Below are 20077 nucleotides of genomic sequence, written 5' to 3'. Positions count from 1 at the left end.
AGAACCGTGCCTTGTGTGAGAGGTCCTCCATCCACATTTATTAAATGAAGCATTGTTACTTTGCTTACTTGGGAAACTGCCCTTCACAGTTGATTTTTTTCCCCCACAACTAACGGGAACAGCCAAGTTGAACATGTGCGCTCTACCCCTATAGCTTCTTTCTAGTGTTCTAAGACAAGATTCCCAGTGGACATGTTGGTCAGTAGCACTACATGGGAGAGCTCAGTGGAAAGCTGCTGAACACAGTGGCAGTTTAGTGAATGTCACCGAATCACAAAAGTGAACCTGGGTGAGGCAACGTGTCTGCTCTGACAAGATCTCTCCAGCTAGGATGCCAAAGTCTAAACTGAGGCCATGTCAGCTCCAGAAGCCTTTTGTTTTACCCCTGCCTTTGTTTATCTGAGGCCACCAGAAGGCCCTCCTGGGGAAGGCTCATAGTGGCGATAAAAGACTTGGCAGAAACAACGCAAAGATGTTGGTGTTTCTCTCTCTGGAAGTTTCTTTGCAAAATAATCATAGAAACTGCATTAGAATTGGGTGACTGAGAGAGAGAAAATGGTGCATTTATCTTTCTCAATTACCTACAAAAGAACAAAATCCATTCGTATTATTATTTTTTAAGTCCTCTTTTCCCTACTTCAAACAGTGCCTTATGTGAGAGAGGTCCTCCATCCACATTTATTAAACGAAGCATTGTTACTTCACTTGATTATAACAATGTAAGTCCTAGCTTACTGGACGTCCTAGCTAATGCAATAAGACAAGAAAAGGAAGTAAAAGATCCACAGATTGGGGAAAAAGAAAACTATCTTTGTTTGCAGATGGCATAATAATCTGTAGAATATCGAAAAGAGTCAACAGAAAACAAAAAACCTCCTGGATTATAACAAGGTTGCAGGATACAACATGTACAAAAGTCAGTCATTTCCTTATATAATAGCAATGAGCAAATGGAGTTTGAAATTAAAAACACAATGCCAGGGACTTCCCTGAAAGTCTAATGGTTAAGACTCTGCTTCCCCTACAGGGGGCATGGGTCCAATCCCTGGTCGAGGAACTAACATCCTGCATGCCATGCCTCACAGCCAAGAGTAAAAGGAACACTACTGAAATTCTTAAAATAAAAATACAATGCTATTTACATTAGCACCCCAAAAATGAAATAATCAGGTTTAAATCTAACAAAATATGTATAAGATCTGTATGAGGAAAGCTACAGAACTCTGATGAATGAAATAAAACAATTATATAAATGGGGAAATATTCCATGTCAGTGGAAAGATATCAAGATGCCAGTTCTTTCCAGTTTGATCTATAGATTAAGTAATCCTGGTCAAAATATCAGCAGGTCATTTTGGGGCTATCAACAAACTGATTCTGAAGTTTATACCAAAAGATGAAAATATTTACCAAGTCCTTCTGTGAGGCAGATCCTGGGACTGACCAAAGATGAAAGTTTGACTCCTTGTCCTCCAAGGGCTCCAATTTCCATCAGTTCTTTAATCTAAAGGTAATTTGCAATCCACCCCCTTCAAACTTACATAGCAAAAGACTCACCTTATAAGAAATCCCGGACAGTAGGATTTGAGGGCTCTAATGGAGGATGCTGGGAGGGATTGGGGGCAGGAGGAGAAGGGGACGACACAGGATCAGATGGCTGGATGGCATCACCGACTCAATGGACGTGAGTCTGAGTGAACTCCAGGAGTTGGTGATGGACAGGGAGGCCTGGCGTGCTGCGATTCATGGGGTCGCAAGGAGTCGGACACGACTGAGCGACTGAACTGAACTGAATGGAGGTGTGTGCAAAGTGCAGGTGGAGATTGCAACTCAGAGGTGGCATGAGAAGACAGGGCTCTGGAGTGGATTCTGGGGTGCCAGAAATATTCCAGAAAGCTAAGTGCGTGGAGGAATTTCCAGGCAGAGAGAACAATCTAGGTAAAGGTGTGAGGTCATGGCATGTTCTGGGAGCTCATTTGGTTTCAGCAGCAGCAGCAGAAATCAGGGTTTCCATCGTGCCTGGGGAAATGGCTCTTACAAGTTGTCCTAGAGACTCATGTGTCCCCTTTCTGTTCCTTATTCCTATACCATTTCTTCCAGGACCTTCTTGCTGCATAGCACAGCCCCGCAGCTTTTATCCAATGGCTGAGGAACACTAAAACTTCAGCAAAAGCCGCTACTCTCGAGACACCCCAGGGCCACTCCCCTCGCTGGGAGGCTGCCTCCTCCCCCTTCCCCATCCCAGGCCCACCCTTGGTACATATTCAACTTGCTTAGAGGTTAGCACTCCACAAAATGTTTGTTCAGCCTACTGTTTTTAGTACTTTAAGGAAAAAGAAATACTGTATCTTTGCAAAGGATAAAGAAAACAATGTGAAGAAAAGCCCACAGTGCTCTCACCTGCGTGTGGTTCCCCCAAGTCAGAGGAGGGTCTTTTTCCATTTTCTGGGTCACATGTTCCAAGGGGTGGGTGCAGCATGTGCCCTGTACCTGTAACCTCAGTCCCATGCCATCTTGTCGTCTCTTGGACTGGCCTGCGCCTACAAGCATCTGCACCCCACCTGGCGCCCAAGACCCTTCCCACGTCAATGTCCACCCCTTTCCCTCCTCAGATAAGCCATGTGAACTCTACTGCTCACCCCTCGGGAAGGAGTCCCCTCTGCTGGTGGCCGATAGAGTCCTGGACGGCACGCCCTGCGGGCCCTACGAGACGGATCTCTGCGTGCATGGCAGGTGCCAGGTGATGTGTTTTCCTTGTGTCCTTGGCAGGGTTTTGGAGGGGAGGCTCCCTCCAGGGGGAGCTTGGGGTGGCAGAGGCCTCAGGAGGCCTGGGTGAGTGGACTTTCTCAAGAAGGCATCCCACAGGTGGTGTTGCCTCCTGTAGCTTGGCACCCCTCCCTCCCTCAGCAGTGACTGAGCCAACCAAGAGTTGAGGTGCTGAAAGAGCAGTGGCAACATGGTCATCGCAAACATCTTAGAATAACTTTGGACATCATGACAAAGGGAAGAGCAGGTAGGCTACTAGGTGGACTGGAGGATGTATATGAATGTGTATTTGGGGGCAAGGTTTGCTTGCTTAGCTACCAAAGATATAGTACAAGTGAGCTGATGCCTTCACAGGTGGTACCTAATGAGGTGACTATGCCTGACTTTGGGGCTCCACCCACTGGAATATGATCCACAAACCCATCCTGGTGTTAGATGTCTGTGATTAATTAGCATGATGAAAGACGTCATTTAAGAAGGCAAAAAGAGAAAGGAGAGAGGATGCCAATCATTTTAACTGTAGTGGATTTTTTCCCCTTGCAAAGTCCAATCTAGTCTAAGACTGGAATTTTTCAGGGAAAAACTTGACAATGTCCAGATTCCTTTGGCACTGTGTGGCTTTGTTATCAAATATGAATATGTTGGGGGCGATAGACACTTGGTGCTCAAGAGCCTTGGCCAGGCACCCTCCCAGGGAAGGAGGGGTGACGGGCCCTCAGGGCTGCTATGTTGTAGCAAAGAATGTACAGAGCCTCGGGCAGTGTGAACCAGGATCTTATCATTATCGTTGAAATGAGAAGTTGCTGATGGTTCTGCTTCTTGGTAAACCTGCTAACAAGTGCGAGATTTGTTTCCGTCCTAAATTACAACATACACTTGCAGGAGCCACAGTGTGGCCCAAGTACGTATGTTCCTTTAGCAAACATATCCCAAGTTAAAAGCACGTGTGTTCTTTAAAGCAGCACCAGCTGAGCCACCTCCAGCCTCTCAGCAGCATTTTCTGCAGTGTTCTTACCAATGTGGAAACAATCTAGGCATCCCGACATTTTCTGGCCAGCGGGGTCCATGTTAAATGGCCATTCATGATTTCAGCTCTAGTCAGTGAGTGCCAGTGTGACCTTTCCACGACTTTAGTTCTTATTGCAGCCTTTTCAATTAGAGAGGCTCCCCTATGCCATGACAACAAAACTGTCATCCCTTTTGTGAGTACAGCTGGGCACTCATGAGGCCACCTAAGGTATTCGAATAGCTTTAAGTCTGTGGTCATCAGGGCACCACTGAGCCGGAGCCTGGCCTGCACTTGAGTGTGACCGGGATGCCATGTGTACACTTGCTTTTCTGCTCCCACCTCTATCCCGTCACCACCTCCAAGTCCATCTCACATGGCTCTTCCACCATCTCCATCATTATATTTACCCACCCTGCACTGAGACTAGCACTAACCAGCACAGCCCCTCCAGACAGGGGCACTGGGGAGCGCAGAGGCTCAGACAGTAGCCCCTTTCATGGTGCACTACAGTGGATGGGGTTCATGATCCTTGGAGCCTCGCCCTGACAGTGGGGAGACCCATGCCTGTTCTTGGAAGTACCACTACCTCTACGTGGATGCCCCCCAGTGACCCACTGCCTCCAGGCAGCCCACCAGTCCTAGCAGAAGGCCACTGTCGTGGCAGGTGGCATCAGCACCTACCAGCAAGCACCTCATGAGAGAAACTGGCTTTCTGAAGGAAGTTAAATCCCATCTGTAATTTTTCTAATAGTGCTCATTCTTCAGAGGGAATCTGTGAAGGTTAACTTTTGCCCATGGTTAACTCAATACTCACAGAAATTCAAATTAGTAATGTCAGAGTTAATGAAATTTTATAATACCATTGAGCATGTTTAAGTAAGACTGTAAGAAATTAAATACAAATATAGTATTTATGCTTAGTTATAGTGATTGCCAAGGTGGAAAGTTCTGGATTTCTGTGGTCCTTGTAAATGAGTCAGGCAAGGAATGTCGGTTAAAGAGAAGAGTGTTAATAAAAAGAAACCTCAGGGGGTTTGTGAGCAGAGGGTCTGACCTGTTCATCGATGCCATCACCTAATTACAGTGGATAAAAGGTAGAAATCTTCCATACTTTATGTAAGACAGCACTACGGAAATGTTGCTGTGGTTTACTTGTTAGCTTTTCCTGCTGTTCTCTGCAGCTGTAAATTTTGCTATTTTAGGGTAGCGGAAGGAGTTCTGGGAAATTCTGAGAAGCATGGTGACTAGTTGGTGGGGAACAGCAGGGACAAGAGGCTCCAAAATGGCCTTTTGAGAAGATTCCACTGAGCTCCAAATAGCAGGCTGATTCAAACCATAACATGAAACATGGAAATGCCATTTTACTCTGTTTTATGAGGACCAAGTTGAGTTTCATTTCAGTGAGTCACAAATTACTTAACATGCTAAAATGAAACTTAACAGCACTCATAAAAGTGGGAGTGAGTTGGGAGAAGAAACACAAACATTGTCTATTTTTCAGCAAGTCCCTATAAATCAGGAGTCCCATCATTAATGATTCCTCCTGTTGGCCTCCAGAAGCAAAGAAATCAAGTTAATATGCCTCTAATGTGCAACTTGCCTCAAAGCTGCTGACCGGTAAGGGGTGAGTCAAACAGCTGAACACGTCTGGGACCAGATGTGTTTGGCTTCATCAGCTTATGTAACTTGCAGCCAATGAACTCTAATTGCAGTCACATTTCCTTGGGACCCTAGCTCGTGTGTGGATCCCTTGCTTGACAAACAGCAAAACACCTTCAGGGCCTGTAAGCTTCTTCAGTGAAGGGATGGTGTCTGATAATCTGTGTTCTCCAAAGAGCTATCTTGAAGGACAGACAGTCTCTGATTGCATTTCACAAAGGAAAAAAAGAAGAGTGGGTGGGTCACTGGCTCTTAGGGACTTAAGTGATTCTGGAACCTGGAGCTCATTTCAATGGACCATTTTCAATGTCCAGAATTTATTTATCTCTTATTTTGTGTACAGTGGTTTTCTATTAGGCAAGTAGAATTACTGATGGGATTTAGGAGATTTATAAGAGACTCTGACTTCAGAGTCTCCTCGTGTAAAGAAGGGGTCACAAGCATGCAGGAAGCTCTCAGTTGAGTTCAGTTCAGTTATTCAGCCGTGTCCAACTCTTTGCAACCCCATGGACTGCAACACGCCAGGCTTCCCCGTCCATCACCAGCTCCCGGAACTTGCTCAAACTCATGTCCATTGAGTCAGTGATGCCATCCAAACATCTCGTCCTCTGTCATCCCCTTCTCCTCCTGCCTTCAATCTTACCCAGAATCAGGGTCTTTTCCAATGGGTCGGTTCTTCTCATCAGGTGGCCAAAGTATTGGAGTTTCAGCTTCAGCATCAGTCCTTCCAATGAATATTCAGGACTGATTTCCTTTAGGATGGACTGGTTGGATCTCCTTGCAGGAAGCTCTACTGGGTGTTTATGTATAGGTAGGCCTGTGTTTCAATATGCCCACCTGGTTGCTGCTTTTCACCCTTCAGCTGACACCCTGAAGTGTGTGATTATTGGTGCCGGACCTTTATCCAAAGCAGTGCTTACACCTCTGATGTCATACCCTGCATCCCTTTCACCTGATTAACCTCCCATAGCAACTTTCAGATTAAGCCTGTAGACTAAGCCACATGGTCACCCCTCTTCCATCCCAGGACTCCATTAACCCAATGGTTAAGGCAGCATAGCACACACCATGGTGGTGAAGAGAAGTAGAGGCCATCCTTTGACAAGAAGGCAGAAGTGGATGGAAGTTTTACTGAAGGAACAGAGGCCAAAGCTGAAACAGATGGAGAGTCACAACCAAAAAGAAAGCAAGAAGCTTGAGAAAGTCTAGGACTTGGGAATGGAGGGTGGAAGCAAGGAGTTGGCTGAAAACAGTGAGTCACGGTTGGTGACCATGCCTGGCCTGGGACTTGGAGCTTGACGAGCTGTTAGGGAATTATCTTCAAGCTTTTCCCCAAAGTCATGTGATAAGCTGTTCAAGGACAGCTGGAGCAGGGAAGGGACCCCAGTGCTCCAGCACAGTGCCCACCCTCTGGGACTAAGGGCAGAGCCCAGCTTCCCTCCTGCCCAGCCTGAATGGAAGCCTGCCACCCTGCATCCAAAGTGGCCCGTCACTTGGCCATCTGTGCCTCATTCTCAAATACAAGTGGTCAGCCAGAGATCATCAGCTCCCTGAAGAAAACCAGCAGCAGGAATGAGAAAAGACCAAGAAAAACAAACAGGAAAACTGACCCTGGCAAAAAAATTGAGATAATTACAGAATTCTGTATGTAGCCAAATGATCAGCCAAGCATGCAGGCAAAATAATTTTGGGACATGGAAGAACTCAGAAATTTTTTTTTCCAAGCATCCTTCTGAAGAAATGAGGTGCAGTTTAGCAGGATGAGGGTGAAGGCCAGAAGGAGGAAGACGAGCCCAGCAGGACTTGGTGCAGCGACCCAGGAGCCCAGGAGAGGCCAGGAGGGGTCAGCATCGCTGGCTGAAAGCAGCAATTAAATTTAAAATAAGAAGTCAGTGATGTCCCTCTAACAGCAGAGAGAGATGGGCAGTGGTTGGAAGATAGCTATTAAACTGAAGAAAGGAAGTGCTTCTCCTCTCAGCCAGGAACATGAACACAAACGAGGACCACTGAAATCTGTGTGAGGAAATCCCAGTTCAAAAATGAGAAGTGAAACCACATGGTTGAGGGAATGGTCACTGTGCTGTCCGGCTGGTGGTGCAGAAGAGAAGGCAGAGGACTAGGTTTGAAAACCGAAGCCTCCTGTTCCCCCAGCTTGATGACAGGTCGGCATTGGCATGCTTTTATTGAACGTGCGTTCTGTGCTCCGTACTACGCAGGCCACTGTGTTTGGGGTAAGGACAAGAACACGGAGGTTCATACGACGCCCTCTTTCCTAGGCTTATGGTCTGTCTGGGGGAAAATGAGACCAACTCACGTGAAACCCTAATGACCACAGGGGAAGGTATGATCAAGAGCCAGTGAAAGACTGGGTTTAGAAAGAGCAGAAAGAACATTCCATGCGCTGGGCGTGCAGTGCTCGGCAGGACCAAGAGGGTCCCTGTCCCCACGCACGGCGCAGACGAGGAACATGTACACTCACAGACCTGGTCATCCCCTCAGTCTGGCCCACATTAGGAGGGAAATGGGGTCATTGAAAGTAAGCTGTGGGTGGCATGGCGGGGCCCTGTGAGGAGACAGAGCCAGCCCGATGGAGACTTGGGGCAAGGCCAGTGCTCCTGGCAGAAGGCGGGGGGAGGCCGGGCATTCCAGAAACAGGGGCAGGTAGGGGGGAGGCGCCAGGGCCCAGGCTGTGTAGGGCCTGGCCGGCAGCAGTGGGGCTCCAGGTTTTTTCTGACTGGAGCTCGTGGGAGCAGGTGGGAGGCGGTGGGCCGCAGTGTGTGCCAGGAGAAGGGGGGAGAGCAGCCGAGGGGTTCAGACGAGATCGAGGAAATGCGGGCATGCTCTCCAGGCAGTGGGATCCATGGCCACGACCCACTCATCTTCCCCGGTGAGGGTCAGTCCCGGAGCAGAAGAGCAAAAACCTGTGCAATGGGTCCTTTGCTGAGTAATCAGGCCTCACCTGGGTAGTGGCCATGAGCACGGACAAGAAACAGGCACTGGAGCGGTCGCAGGGGACCAAGCTGTGAGCCGGCACCTGAGTAAGTATATCAAGAAGAGGACAGGAAGCGGCCTGGAGGGCTCGGGTTGGGGCTGGGAAGGCAGCTGCGTCTGTGAGTTCCAGGAGAGTGGGCCGAGGTGTCCTGAACTGAGAAGTCCGGAGCCAGCAGCTTTGGAGGAGGAGCCGGTGTCTCAGGGTGGCCACACTGAGGTCAGTGTCCTGGCTGGAGAGTCAGAGGGAGTAAGGATTGTCAGCAGACCAGCCCCCGTGAGCCTGGGTGGGGGGCAAGTATGAGATTTAAGAGCCATCTGCACATGAGTGATGGTTGCAGCTTAAGGAGAAGGTGACATTACCAAGGAAAATCAGGAGCAGAAGGGGCACAAGAGCTACCCACTTCTGCAGAGTCCAGGGCAAGAGAGGAGGGGGCAGAGCCATCCATGTGGCCTGGGAGAAGCACACAAGAGTCTGCTTCCTTCTTGGCCTCTGTCTTAGCGTCTTTATTCCCGGTCTGGCACATAACAGGCACGTGACCATGCTTTGGGTGAATGAATCAATGCACAGCACAGATGGGGTGTCAGGTGCTAAAGAGTGACGGGCCAAAGATGAGGATGGAGACATGGTCAGTGGATGTGGTGACCAAGAGGTTAACTGTAGCTGGTGATCATCCATCAACAGGGGCAGGATGCCAGGGAAAGCATTCAGGTTTTCCAGCACTGAAGTGGATATTCCTCACTTCTGTGCTGTTCATGGTCCATCCTTCCCCCTCCTTCAGAACACAGCCCTGAGTACTAATGCTCTCCTAGGCTTTTTGCATGTTCTATAGGAACTGTCTTTACTGAAAGAACTTGTGCCTTTCCCGCCAAGGCCCAACCATCCTGAACCTTCAGTTAAGTACACCCTGGACAGTGTCCTCCCCTTGGTGTCACACGCACCCTGGCTCGTCAGCAGAACAGAGCTCTGACCAACAGATGCTGACTAGCAACTGCATTGAAAGCTCAGAAACGGGTAGCAGGTTTTCCTAGTGTATGTGGAAAAGTGATCCCTGGGATAAATGGGAAGACACAAGAGTGAATTGTTTGGAGTTTCCTTTGGTTTTGTCATCTTGTCCTCTAGAACACCAAACCTCATAAACACAGTCATTAAATCTCCTGTGACAGTCAGCATCTGGGTGGGGGGCAGGGGGAGTGGAGAATCCAGCCTCTTCCAAGTATATAGTGCGTTTCTTGAACTACGCTGTAGCAGAGGGAGGAAATACCACTGTTGGCAGATGAGTTTGGCTGTTGCCCCTTGGTTTTGAGATTCACTGCTGTTCCGAGACATGCCCTGCATGCCCTGCCTTTAAATGCAGTTGCCATCTAAAATAATACCAGGCAGAGAGCACAGCACGCAAAACTGTCCCAGCCGCTGCGCGCCCCAAAGAATTAACTTACAGGGTGACCCTGCCCGCATCCCTGTGTGTACCTGACCTGAGAATCCCACAGGACAGACCACGACCTGCTGCAGGTGGGGCTGCTTGACAATACAGGAGAGCCCGCCTGCACATGGGACTCTGCACTCGGCTTGTGTGTGGAGAGGGAAGATGCGGTTCTGCAGGCCTTCTCCTTCCCCTCTGCCTTTTCTGGAGAGCAGGGAGTCTGTGGCAGAAAAGGGAGAGATGACAATTACCTGTTGAGCCCTACTCTGCTCAGATCAGAGGAGGGGGAGCTTGTCCCCCAGCCCCATAGAAGGAAGGTGGCCCAGGAGCAGGCTCCATCCATCCCAACAGGGCCCACCTCTCATCTGGGCCTGAGAGGTGAGCTTGGGTTTCTCCAACCAGAACAGAGGTAATTTTTGCAGCAACCCTCAGAGACTGAGGTTAATACTCTCATTTTTAGAATGGGGAAACTGAGGCTCATATCCAAATGTGTAACTCTCCTCAGTTCACACATTAGCATTAGCACAGCATTTTCAGAAGAGAAGCTGACTGCCCACCTGCCAGGTAGCTTTGCCCTAATCCAGAAGCCAGCTGGCTACAATCTGAAGTCATGTCTGAGGACACTTCTGTTCTGAGAGGTGAAATTTTAACAAAAGAAGCTAGTTTTTAAGATTAAAGCAGAATGCTGGGTAAGGAAAGAAGAGAAAATAACGGAGAACCTTCCCCCTGTATCCAGCCTTTGACAGTTTAACACGGAAGATGCTGTGAGTCCTACAAACAAGGCTGTTGAAGGTTCCCAGATCTGGGTCTCTGCTTCCTGGGTAGAGACCTGTGAGTTGGAAGTTCTGAACAGCCATAAACAGGCATCCAGGTGGTCTGTGAGGCCCTCGCCGAAGGCGTTTTGGGATTTATAACCAGACGTTCTGTCATATGGAGCTTCCCGTAGGTTCTTTACTTGACCTGAGCACCACTGTAAGTGCGCCCCATTTCCGAGAGCAGAGGGAGGCCCCCACATCCATTGAGGGGTCCTCAGCCCAGAACAGCTTTGGCTCAGGGGCACAGCTCCAGTGGGAGCTCAAGACATGGGACCTTTCCCGACCGGAAGGGACACTTCTTTAGGACACAGGGCTGGGGTCTCTCAGCAGTGGCTGTCTCCAAGAAGGTCCCTCTCTGAGCTCCAAACCTAGCCCAGTGGTCTTCCACGAGGCCCTGGGCCTGCAGCCTCACCTGGGAATTCTGCAGGAACACAAATCCTTGGGCAATGGGTGACCCACCAAGGCCTCCAGGTGACTGCAGCCTGCTGGAGTTTGGTGAGCTTGTGTTCCTGGGCCCAGGAGGTCGTCTCTCTGTTCTGGACATTGACCACAGCTGGTCAGACCAGGAGGCGTTGTTCCTTTAGCGGGTGCTGAGTGAGGACTGTGTGGAAGGGCACACCATCTTGGTAGCCTAATTTTAGCCCTCAAGAGTCATCACCCCAGTGAAAAAATAAGCAGGGGGCTCATGTTTTGGAAAGAATGGTACAACACCTCCTCAGAGAAACATGCTGACAGTGGGCCCCTGGACTTACCTGTGAATAACCTGGACTCTCAAAAGGAGGCGAGGGCTGGCTGCTTGCAGTCCAAGCATACTCAAGTGTTGCAAAGCCACAGGGCACCCAGCCGTCCCGTGGACAGTCTCGTCTCACCAGGCCCCCAACTGATGGTGACTTCATCCCTGAAAAAATGGAAACCAATTCCAAACATTGCATATTCTTAAACATTGGATCCCATGAGGTCTAACTCGGTGTCAGCTGGGGCCTGCTACTGAGCAAGCGTGCACACATTCTTTATGTTATGCTTTAGGAGCAATGGTGAGAATCACAGTGGTTCTCACCGTGGGCCCCCCACCTGCCTCTGCTTGTCCGGAGCGGCAGTGTCTCCTGCCGGGGGAGGGGGCCCCCGAGGACACCTGATGCTGCCCTGGCTATGCAGCAGCTTTGCGAGCATTCATTTGCACTACTGCCCTTCCTCATTCTCACTTTCTTTTCCCCACCAAGATCCTTCTTTCAGGGGACCCTTGGGAGGGAAAGCGGTTTGCTCATCTAGGAAAGTGGTGTCCTTCTTCCCAGTGAGTCCCTCGTCTTGCTCCTCCTGGAAGCTCCTCCCATGCCTGTCCATCTTGCATCCAGGTGAATTCTTAGTCTGGCAGATTTGAAATGCAGACTTCGCCTCCTAGCTGTGTCTTACCAGGAACATCCATGGACAGAGGAGCCTGAGTGACTGAGCACATATGCACACACACACACGTGCATACACACGCACACACAGCCACACACACACAAGATCTCAGCCAGACAACAAGTAGCCTTTTGAAATTCCAGCATGGATTCTGCCCCAACACCTCCTTTTCCCAAAGGTAGTGTTTTTGGTGTTCTTTTAGCTTCCCTATTCTGAGCATTTCAAAATTCTCACAAACCCAGCATGTTCTGGGGAGAAGCCTGACCTTGTCCAGAACGTCTTACAGTGGCCTCAGTCCCAGGCTGGGGACATCAGGGTTCCCCAGCCAGCCTGAGGCCAGGAGGCAGGAGGTGAAGGACTGCTCCTGGCTCTGCCAGACACTCACTGTGTGGCCCCTAGGTTTGCCATGTGCCTTCGCTGGGCTGGGGAAAGCTGTCCAGACCAGGAGGGCTGTTAGCGTACAGTATCCAGAAAACTTTTATCTGGACACCCTGACTGAGATATCAGTGGTACCTGCTCCAATCAGAAACCCACTATTGCTGAGCCGCAGTGTGATTAAAAGCATAATAGGAAACCAGTGAGAGTACCTGGAGACAGGGAAGCCACGTGGGGACAGGTCAGGGTGACGTGAAAGAGGCAAGGTGCAGGGGCCAGCTCGGGGGTCTTGGCCCTGTGGCAGTACTGGAAACAGGCTAGGGACCGAGACATTAGACTCTGGGACAGGAGACACGAAATTGGGCAGCACACGCGTGGCACACAGATCTGACCACACGGAGTTGCAGAGGCTGCCGGTTGAGGAGAATTTTGGATCTTGGCTGCCTTCTGTGCGTAGTGCCTGTAATTTTGTGTTAAGCATCTTCCCAGGAATTAGCCAGCAGTCCAGATCGTGAACGGAGGCAGCTCCTGCCACACGATCCAGCTCGCCTATCTCCAGGTCTCACGGGGTGGTCTGCCCTGGCAAGGTGTGACGGTCAATGCCGCTTACCAGTCTGGGTCTCCATTCGTCACTGACTCACCCCTTCATTCACTTTCTCTGTTCACACCTTGCCTGGTCTCTGGCTGCCAAAGCCCCTGATCTTCTCGCCCTGTAGCTGTTTTTATACTAACTTTGGACACATTGGAGTTTCTTTTTTAAAAATGTATTGCCCTTTTTCAGTTTTCATTTCATTTGGGAACCAAATTTGCTTTGCCCTTAGCATATCTTCAAGTCTTCGCTGAAATACATTCAGTGACGATATCATTTTTGGACACATGATAATAAGTTCTCACTAATTCTTTCCCAAAGAAACAAAAGCATCCAAGGGCGAGACTCCACACTGTTCAGTATGAAGCCTCATTTGCGTTTCGTGTAGCATGCCACAGTGCCAGGGTTCTCTGAGTGTGGTCCTGGCCAGCAGCACTTGGAAACTTCACAGAAATAGAGATACTCGGGTCCATTCAGCCCTGCTGGATCAGAAACTCTGGGAATGGGTCCTGCATCTGTGTTTTCACGGCCCTCCTGGTGAGGTAGATGCACCTTGATGTTTAAGAAACACTGCCCTTATGAAACAGAGGGTTCTGGTTCATTGGGTGAGCTGCGGGGCCAAGCCTTTGCCTCCAGGAGGTTTGTGGTGCGGCTGGCTCTACTCTGTGCCCTGCCCCCTTGGGAGCGGGGACACAGAAGGGGGAAGGGGTGCAGTCACCTGGGCTTGGCTTGTCTGGATTAGAACCCTTCCCAGCCTGATGCAGGATACAGGGCAGTGGAGACCCCGTTCTTGTTCTGGAATTCTTTACTCCAGGGGAGATGGGTGGAGAGACATTTTAGCAATTTAACTAGCAAATAATTAAACACACCAGTGTTTACCGTAACATAAACTCAGGTATGTTATTTTGCAGACCATAAAAGTCTCGTGAATTTTTTTTTAAGGAGAAACAGGAATTCACAACCTTTTTCCACTTTTTATGAACTGACTGTGCTTCCCTGGGGCCAGCCAGGGTCAGGGTGACCCTCCTCTGCCCTCAGACAGGCCTGTCTGAAAAAATTGGAGCAGCAGGGTATCTTCCTGGGCTAAATCCCCCTGACTGAGGACTAGGGGGCTCGCGCCCAGCCAGCCTGAGTGAGCTCTGGGCTTCCTGACCCCAGCAGAAAAGTCACTATGGTGTCTGCCGTGTCTTCTGAGACTGTTGGTTATTCCAGCCGAGATAGAATCATGGACTCACGCAGCTCCAAGGGGAGCATGGGTCGTGTGAAACTGTGGCCATGCCGGGAGGTGTGGGAGCTGGCTTCCCTTCTCCCCATGGCCCCACCTCGGGCGGCTCTGGAGGGGCCTGGCCCAGGCCTCAGTGTGAGTTCCAGGCCCTCCTCTGGGCCTTCACAGATCCCTCCTCCCTAACAGACACTAACGCAGGTATTTGATGACTATGTGGTGTAAGGGCAAATGTAATACAAGCTAGATTGTATTCTTTTTCTCTCCTGGTTTTAAAATATTTGCTTGGGCCTCTGGAGGTGTTGTGAGCCCTCCCGTGCCAGCCTGCTGGGCCTCATGGAGAGTCAGCCCTGCAGGGTGTGCCTCTGAGTGCTACACTCAGAATAACCCAGCACTCTGCTTGTTTAGAAAATCGGCTGTGATGGCATCATCGGGTCTGCGGCCAAAGAAGACCGGTGTGGGGTCTGCAGCGGGGACGGCAAGACCTGCCGCGTGGTCAAGGGCGACTTCAGCCACGCTCGGGGCACAGGTGAGCTCGAACCTCTGGAAAGGTGGCCCCGGCCACTGAGAGCAGACGGGTGAGCACGGGCCCCAGGGTGTTGCTGCAGCAACCGGACAGCCTACAAGTGCTGTGCATTTTATTGCCCCAAAGCCAATCTTACTGGATCCTCTCTTGCCCAAAGTCCATAATGATCACTTGGCTTCCTTGCATCTTACATGTATGGACCAGTTAATAATAGTTCAGGGGGCTTCCCAGGTGGCACAGCAGTAAAGAATCTTCCTGCCATTGCAAGAGACGCAGGTTCGATCCCTGGGTTGGGAAGATTCCCCTGGAGAAGGAAATGGCAATCCACCCCAGTATTCTTGCCTGGAGAATCCCCAGGGGCAGAGGAGCTTAGGAGCTTGGTGGGCTACAGTCCACGGAGTTGCAAAGAATTGGACACAACTGAGTGACTGAGCACGCACCCACAATAGTATTTAGGGCACCCTGCACTTTAGTCTTAAGATTTCTGAAAGGCAGAGAAAAACATTATAGCCAGAATGACATGTTTAGGTTCTTTGACATGAATGGTCTGCCCCAGTGCTGTGGGTTGGCGCCCGAGGTCCATTCTCATGCAGTGGCTCCCTGTCCCACCAGCCTCCCCCCACCCCCGCCCCTCGCAGCGCGTGCCAGCTCGTCTGTCTGTCCCGCATACAAAGGTGACAAGAAAGACACTTGTCCACATCGTTTTTACCCATGTAAAATGATGAGGTTCTTTTCTGTCTCTGAATTTTCCGTCAATAAAAGGATAGTATTTACACACATCCCTAAACATGCCTGAAGCCCCATGTCCTGGGATGTCCGTGATGTGGCTGCTGGCTGGGACTGCAGAGTCCCTGTGACTCCCGAATCCCAGATGTAGCCCGGCCCCCTCCCCAGGCCTGGAGAAGTCGCAGGGTTCAGCTGATGGGTGGCACAGTCTTTCCGCTGGAACCGTCTTCACAGCCTGTGTGTGTGGGCTGCCTTACCCAGAGGTGGGAGAGTTTCTGATTGCCTGCCTGGTGGCTGCCAACTTAGAATGTCCAGGGAAGTAGCTGCTTGACACTCACTCAAGAAGAGGAGCACGAGGCGGGCAAGTCGCCCGGAGGGTGAGTGAGTGTCCCTTCTCCTGACACCGCCGAGGATGACGGCACCAGGATAACTCGCTGAGTGGAGCTGAGCTAGAAGCTTCCAATTCCCAGAGCTGCTTTGAATGGAGGCGTTTCAGGCTCATTCCCCCTGTACGGGGACAGGATCACAGTTGTTCCCCCTGTCCCACAGAGTGAGCAGAGAGGAGAATCCATGCACGGCTCCCTTTCTCTGTTGGTACAGGAGCCCTGGTCTGGAGCAAAGGCTGCTTCTAGACACCTCACGGAAAGGGCTCCTACTACTCAGACACTCTGCAGAATCCTGACAGCCAAACCAGAGCCACACGCAAGTGAGAATTACACTTCCGGCTCAGTAAGGGCTGGTTTCCGGACTTTGAAGATGGGTGCCCAGGCTGTGGGGCCGGCCTCTTGAGGGAACCTCTGCCTCCTGCCCGGCTCTGACGAAAGCCAAAGAAGCTGCCACTGGAACGAGTCAGTGTGGGGGAGGCGCCCCCCAAAGCCGCACCATCCAGTGCAGTCGCCACAGGCCACCAACGTCCATTCAGATTTTAAATATAATTAGTTTAAATTAAACCAACATAAAACTTCAGTCCTCAGTCCCGTGAGCCACATTTCAATGCCCCGTTGCCACGTGTGACAGGGGGCTCCTGCGTTGAATGTCACAGAGAGAAGTGCTCCTTCCTTGTAGAAAGTTCTCTCGGACAGCAGTGCTCTGCACCTTTGCGGACATCCGCTCTCTGTTTTGTCTGATGCCACTGTCCCTGTTTGGACTCCAGCTCCGGTTGGCCATGAGACTGACCTTGCCTCCTGCTGCACCTGAGCAGCAAGGCTGCTTAAGAACAGACCTCAGCTGCCGGCACGTGTTTGTTACTGACTTTTTTTTTTTTAAGTCAGCATTAGAACACTTTATGTGTATAAACTGAATGTTGTGCTGAGCTCCAGTAAGCTGAGCTGTGCAATTGCTCCGCTCTGTGGAAGGCAGTCGAGCACAGCCGTTGCCCACGTCTGCCCCCAGGCAGTTCTAGAGCCCTAAGAAAGGTTCCACCATAGTCCTTTGTAAATGACCACTGTGCGCCACAGAGCTGCCAACCTCAAGAGCGCTTAGATCAGGACAGAAGCACTGTCTTTCCCCCCAGGCTCTAATGCACTTTTTGGCCTTTGATCTTGGCACGAGCACATCCATTCCTCCTATGACGGCAGCGTCCTTCTCTGCTCCCCCCATTCTCCACCCCAGCCTGTGCCTGGCCCCCTGCACACGCAGAGGGCAGGTGGACTGGAAGCCTTCCAGAAGGCAGGTGGAGGAGAGTGGTCCCCACCCTGACATACGACTTAGTGCTCCTTCACTGAAGCCTGACATACGACTTAGTGCTCCTTCACTGAAGTCTTAGCAAACCTTCAGAGGAAGATAAGCTCAGTTAGCTTCATCCACCTCTAAAAGTTCTGTCCTAAATGCTTGCCAAATGTTACACCTTCGTTTTGAAGTCTAAAGCTGTCTTTAACAAATCCTAGGGATTGGGGTCTGTGAGCATCAGCTCATGTCAGTATGGATTCTGTTTATTGAAGATGTGTGTAGAATGCTCACTCACACATGGATGAGTCGCTATCTAATTCAAGTTTCATCAGACACAGACGTGTAATCCAGGTCTGACATTCTGGAATGCACATTCTTGAGATGATGCACACGGCCACCTGTGAGCCCACTCACCCTGTGAACGTTTGTTCAGCGCTGCTGCATTTTAAGCTTGAGTTGCAGAAGTAAAAGTTAACTGTCACTGAGCTGGTCACAGTCAAGGGAGGGCACCCTCGGGCAAACAGCTTGAGCCCACATGTGAGGTGGAGGGGGCTCCACTCGGCTCTAGGGGTACCGTGGGGCCCTAAGTCCTGGTGGGGCTCATCACCCAGCCCTGCAGACAGATGAGGGTGGCCCCCACACCCTAAAGGATAAGTAGGAATTAAATGACAATGGAGATCTGGGAAGGACATTTCAGGCTGCAGGAAAAACCCAGCTTAGAAATGGCATAAAGCCCTCAGGTTGTGTAACATCTAGGTGACTCCAAGAGTGGCTGGATGAATTCAGAATCTTGTCAGTTTAGATACGAAGGTAACTTTCATCTCTGCCCAACTCTAAAGACAGGAGAGAGGAGGAATGCCTTATCATCCTGAGGGTGAATATCAAAGAAAATACCATACCCAAAAGATAAAGCGGTATCAAATGCAGGATTTTTGCCCAATTATATGAAGTCCTGACCCTTGCCTGAACTCTTCTGGGTCCTTAACCCACATACTTGAGTTGAGGACCCCGAACAGACCTACACAGGGAGAGTGTCCACACCCCCAGGATGCCCGCCTCGGGTGTCCTGGAGAGGTCCCAGTGCAGTGTCCTGAGCTGAGTGTTTTATTGCTCTCTGGCCTCTTGCCTTCCGACTTTGAACAGATGAGGTCTTGGGCCACTTGGCTCTAGGGGAATCCACTTGAATTGGCTATCATATTACTTTTCTGATGGATGGGCTTCAGAATGCACAAGCCTTAGATTGAGTTGAAACAGCTGAGCTTTTTTTAATTTAGAAACTTGAAAGTTCTTGATAGGATGCTTTCATTTCATTCATTAAATTGCCATTTTCACATTATTCCATGCTGCTCCTTGACACTTGAAAGGTGACTGATGTCCATGGACACCCAGTCCAGGACATCTCTGGACTCAAGTCCCCACCAAGAGCTGGCCATGATGCCCCATGGGCTCTGAATCCCTTTGCACTATGTTCTTGAAGAGAACCTTCTCAAACTATCAGCTCTTAAAAAGGAGAATGATGTGATCTATCCCTGTTGAATGTGGATAGATCCACATGTCACATGTTTGTTCAGTAATTACCTTTAGAACCTGTACCTCATGCCAAGTTCTGAGGTCCAGTGTCCAGGTGTGGGGTGTGGAGGTTCCGTGGGGAAGTTTACCGCTGTGCGATGCTGACACAGGCCACTTCTCTGCACTGACTGTGAACTACAGCATCAGTTCCTGCAACATGCATGTAAACCAATCACCATGTGTTTCTCTTTCTCAGTCAGGAATAATCTTTGTACCAAAGTGTCCACATGTGTGATGGCAAAAGCCATTCCCAGGTGTTTCTCATGTAAGATTCTGGCTATTCCAAGCAGAACTAGTGGTGATATGCCTGGTGTGGGGCTCTTACCTTGCTTATGTGCCTGAATGTTTGCTAAGTAGAGTCAGTGAGAGTGAGTCATGTATGAAGCCGTGGATAAACACATATCGCTTATGTGTAATTGATGTATAAGACTGATGACCTAATAGAAAAGCTATGGAATAAAACCAATTCTAAGTCTATAAAAGATAAAGATTCTTCGGATTAGGGGCCATACAGAAACACATGTCAGTATGCCAGGGACACGTCTTCACTCTCCTCAGCCCCACCTGGCACTTTGGCAGAAAATGCTAATATTTACCAGAGAGTGGAAGTTTCCGTATTACATGGTTGGGCTTCCTAAAAGGCGGGGGACACTTAACAAGACGCTCCTGGTCTTCGTGCTGGAGATGAAGGCCATGGCTTTGTTCAGCCCACCGGCACTGACCTCACATTCTGAGAACTGAGCCAGAATATTAGCCAGACTCCTGGGCTTCCCAAATCATTTTCAACTGGAACCAGAGAAACCATCAGGAATAAACATAAAGACAGTAATACTCTGATAAACAACTTTTGTAAACAGCAAAAACTAGAAACTTACACAAATGCCTCCCCATGCATTTTTAAAGATTATTACCCCTCCCAAAAGAAAAAAAACTTTGATTTTTTTTTTTTTTGTACATGTTTGATACAATTGTTCAAAAGTGTCCCAGTCAATGTAGCCAGGGCATTACCTATGTTCCATCATGGCATCTTATCAACTAAATGGTTTTCTTCCAAAGAAAGTTAATGCTCCTGAAACCTGTAACAAGGGGAAAATATGATCTAAATAATCTACATGTAAAGTTCAGACAAAAGGTATTTTGCAGAGAAATGTGCTTATAGCCTGGTGATATTAATTATTCAGAAAATTTGAGGCAGGTTTAAGATCAACATCATTTTAAGGTCAACATCATTTTGAAGTTCTTCCTGACTACTTGTCCTTTTGGCGAAAATTACATGTTCTCTTAGAATAATGGCGACAGTATTAACTTTTATCCATGGCTTCCTCATGACACTAAATTGT

The 20077-nt window shown here is 49.6% G+C and overlaps 1 protein-coding gene across 6 annotated transcripts in view; it reads left to right on the top strand.

Annotated features, from left to right (window-relative positions):
- The window catches only part of ADAMTS17 (ADAM metallopeptidase with thrombospondin type 1 motif 17), a 396657-nt gene that overhangs the window by 266068 nt on the left and 110512 nt on the right, over positions 1 to 20077 (top strand). For all 6 annotated transcript variants that reach the window (XM_044933289.2, XM_025271613.3, XM_044933288.2 and 3 more), the window contains exons 14-15: positions 2613 to 2740; positions 14657 to 14777. In XM_044933289.2, coding sequence (XP_044789224.2) covers positions 2613 to 2740; positions 14657 to 14777 — 249 coding nt within the window. The remainder of the gene's footprint in view (positions 1 to 2612; positions 2741 to 14656; positions 14778 to 20077) is intronic.

Source organism: Bubalus bubalis, chromosome 20 (genome assembly GCF_019923935.1).
Source record: "Bubalus bubalis isolate 160015118507 breed Murrah chromosome 20, NDDB_SH_1, whole genome shotgun sequence".
Classification (NCBI taxonomy): Eukaryota; Metazoa; Chordata; class Mammalia; order Artiodactyla; family Bovidae; genus Bubalus; species Bubalus bubalis.
The sequence above is the reverse complement of the archived record's forward strand: the minus strand, read 5'-3'. Positions and strand labels throughout refer to the sequence as shown.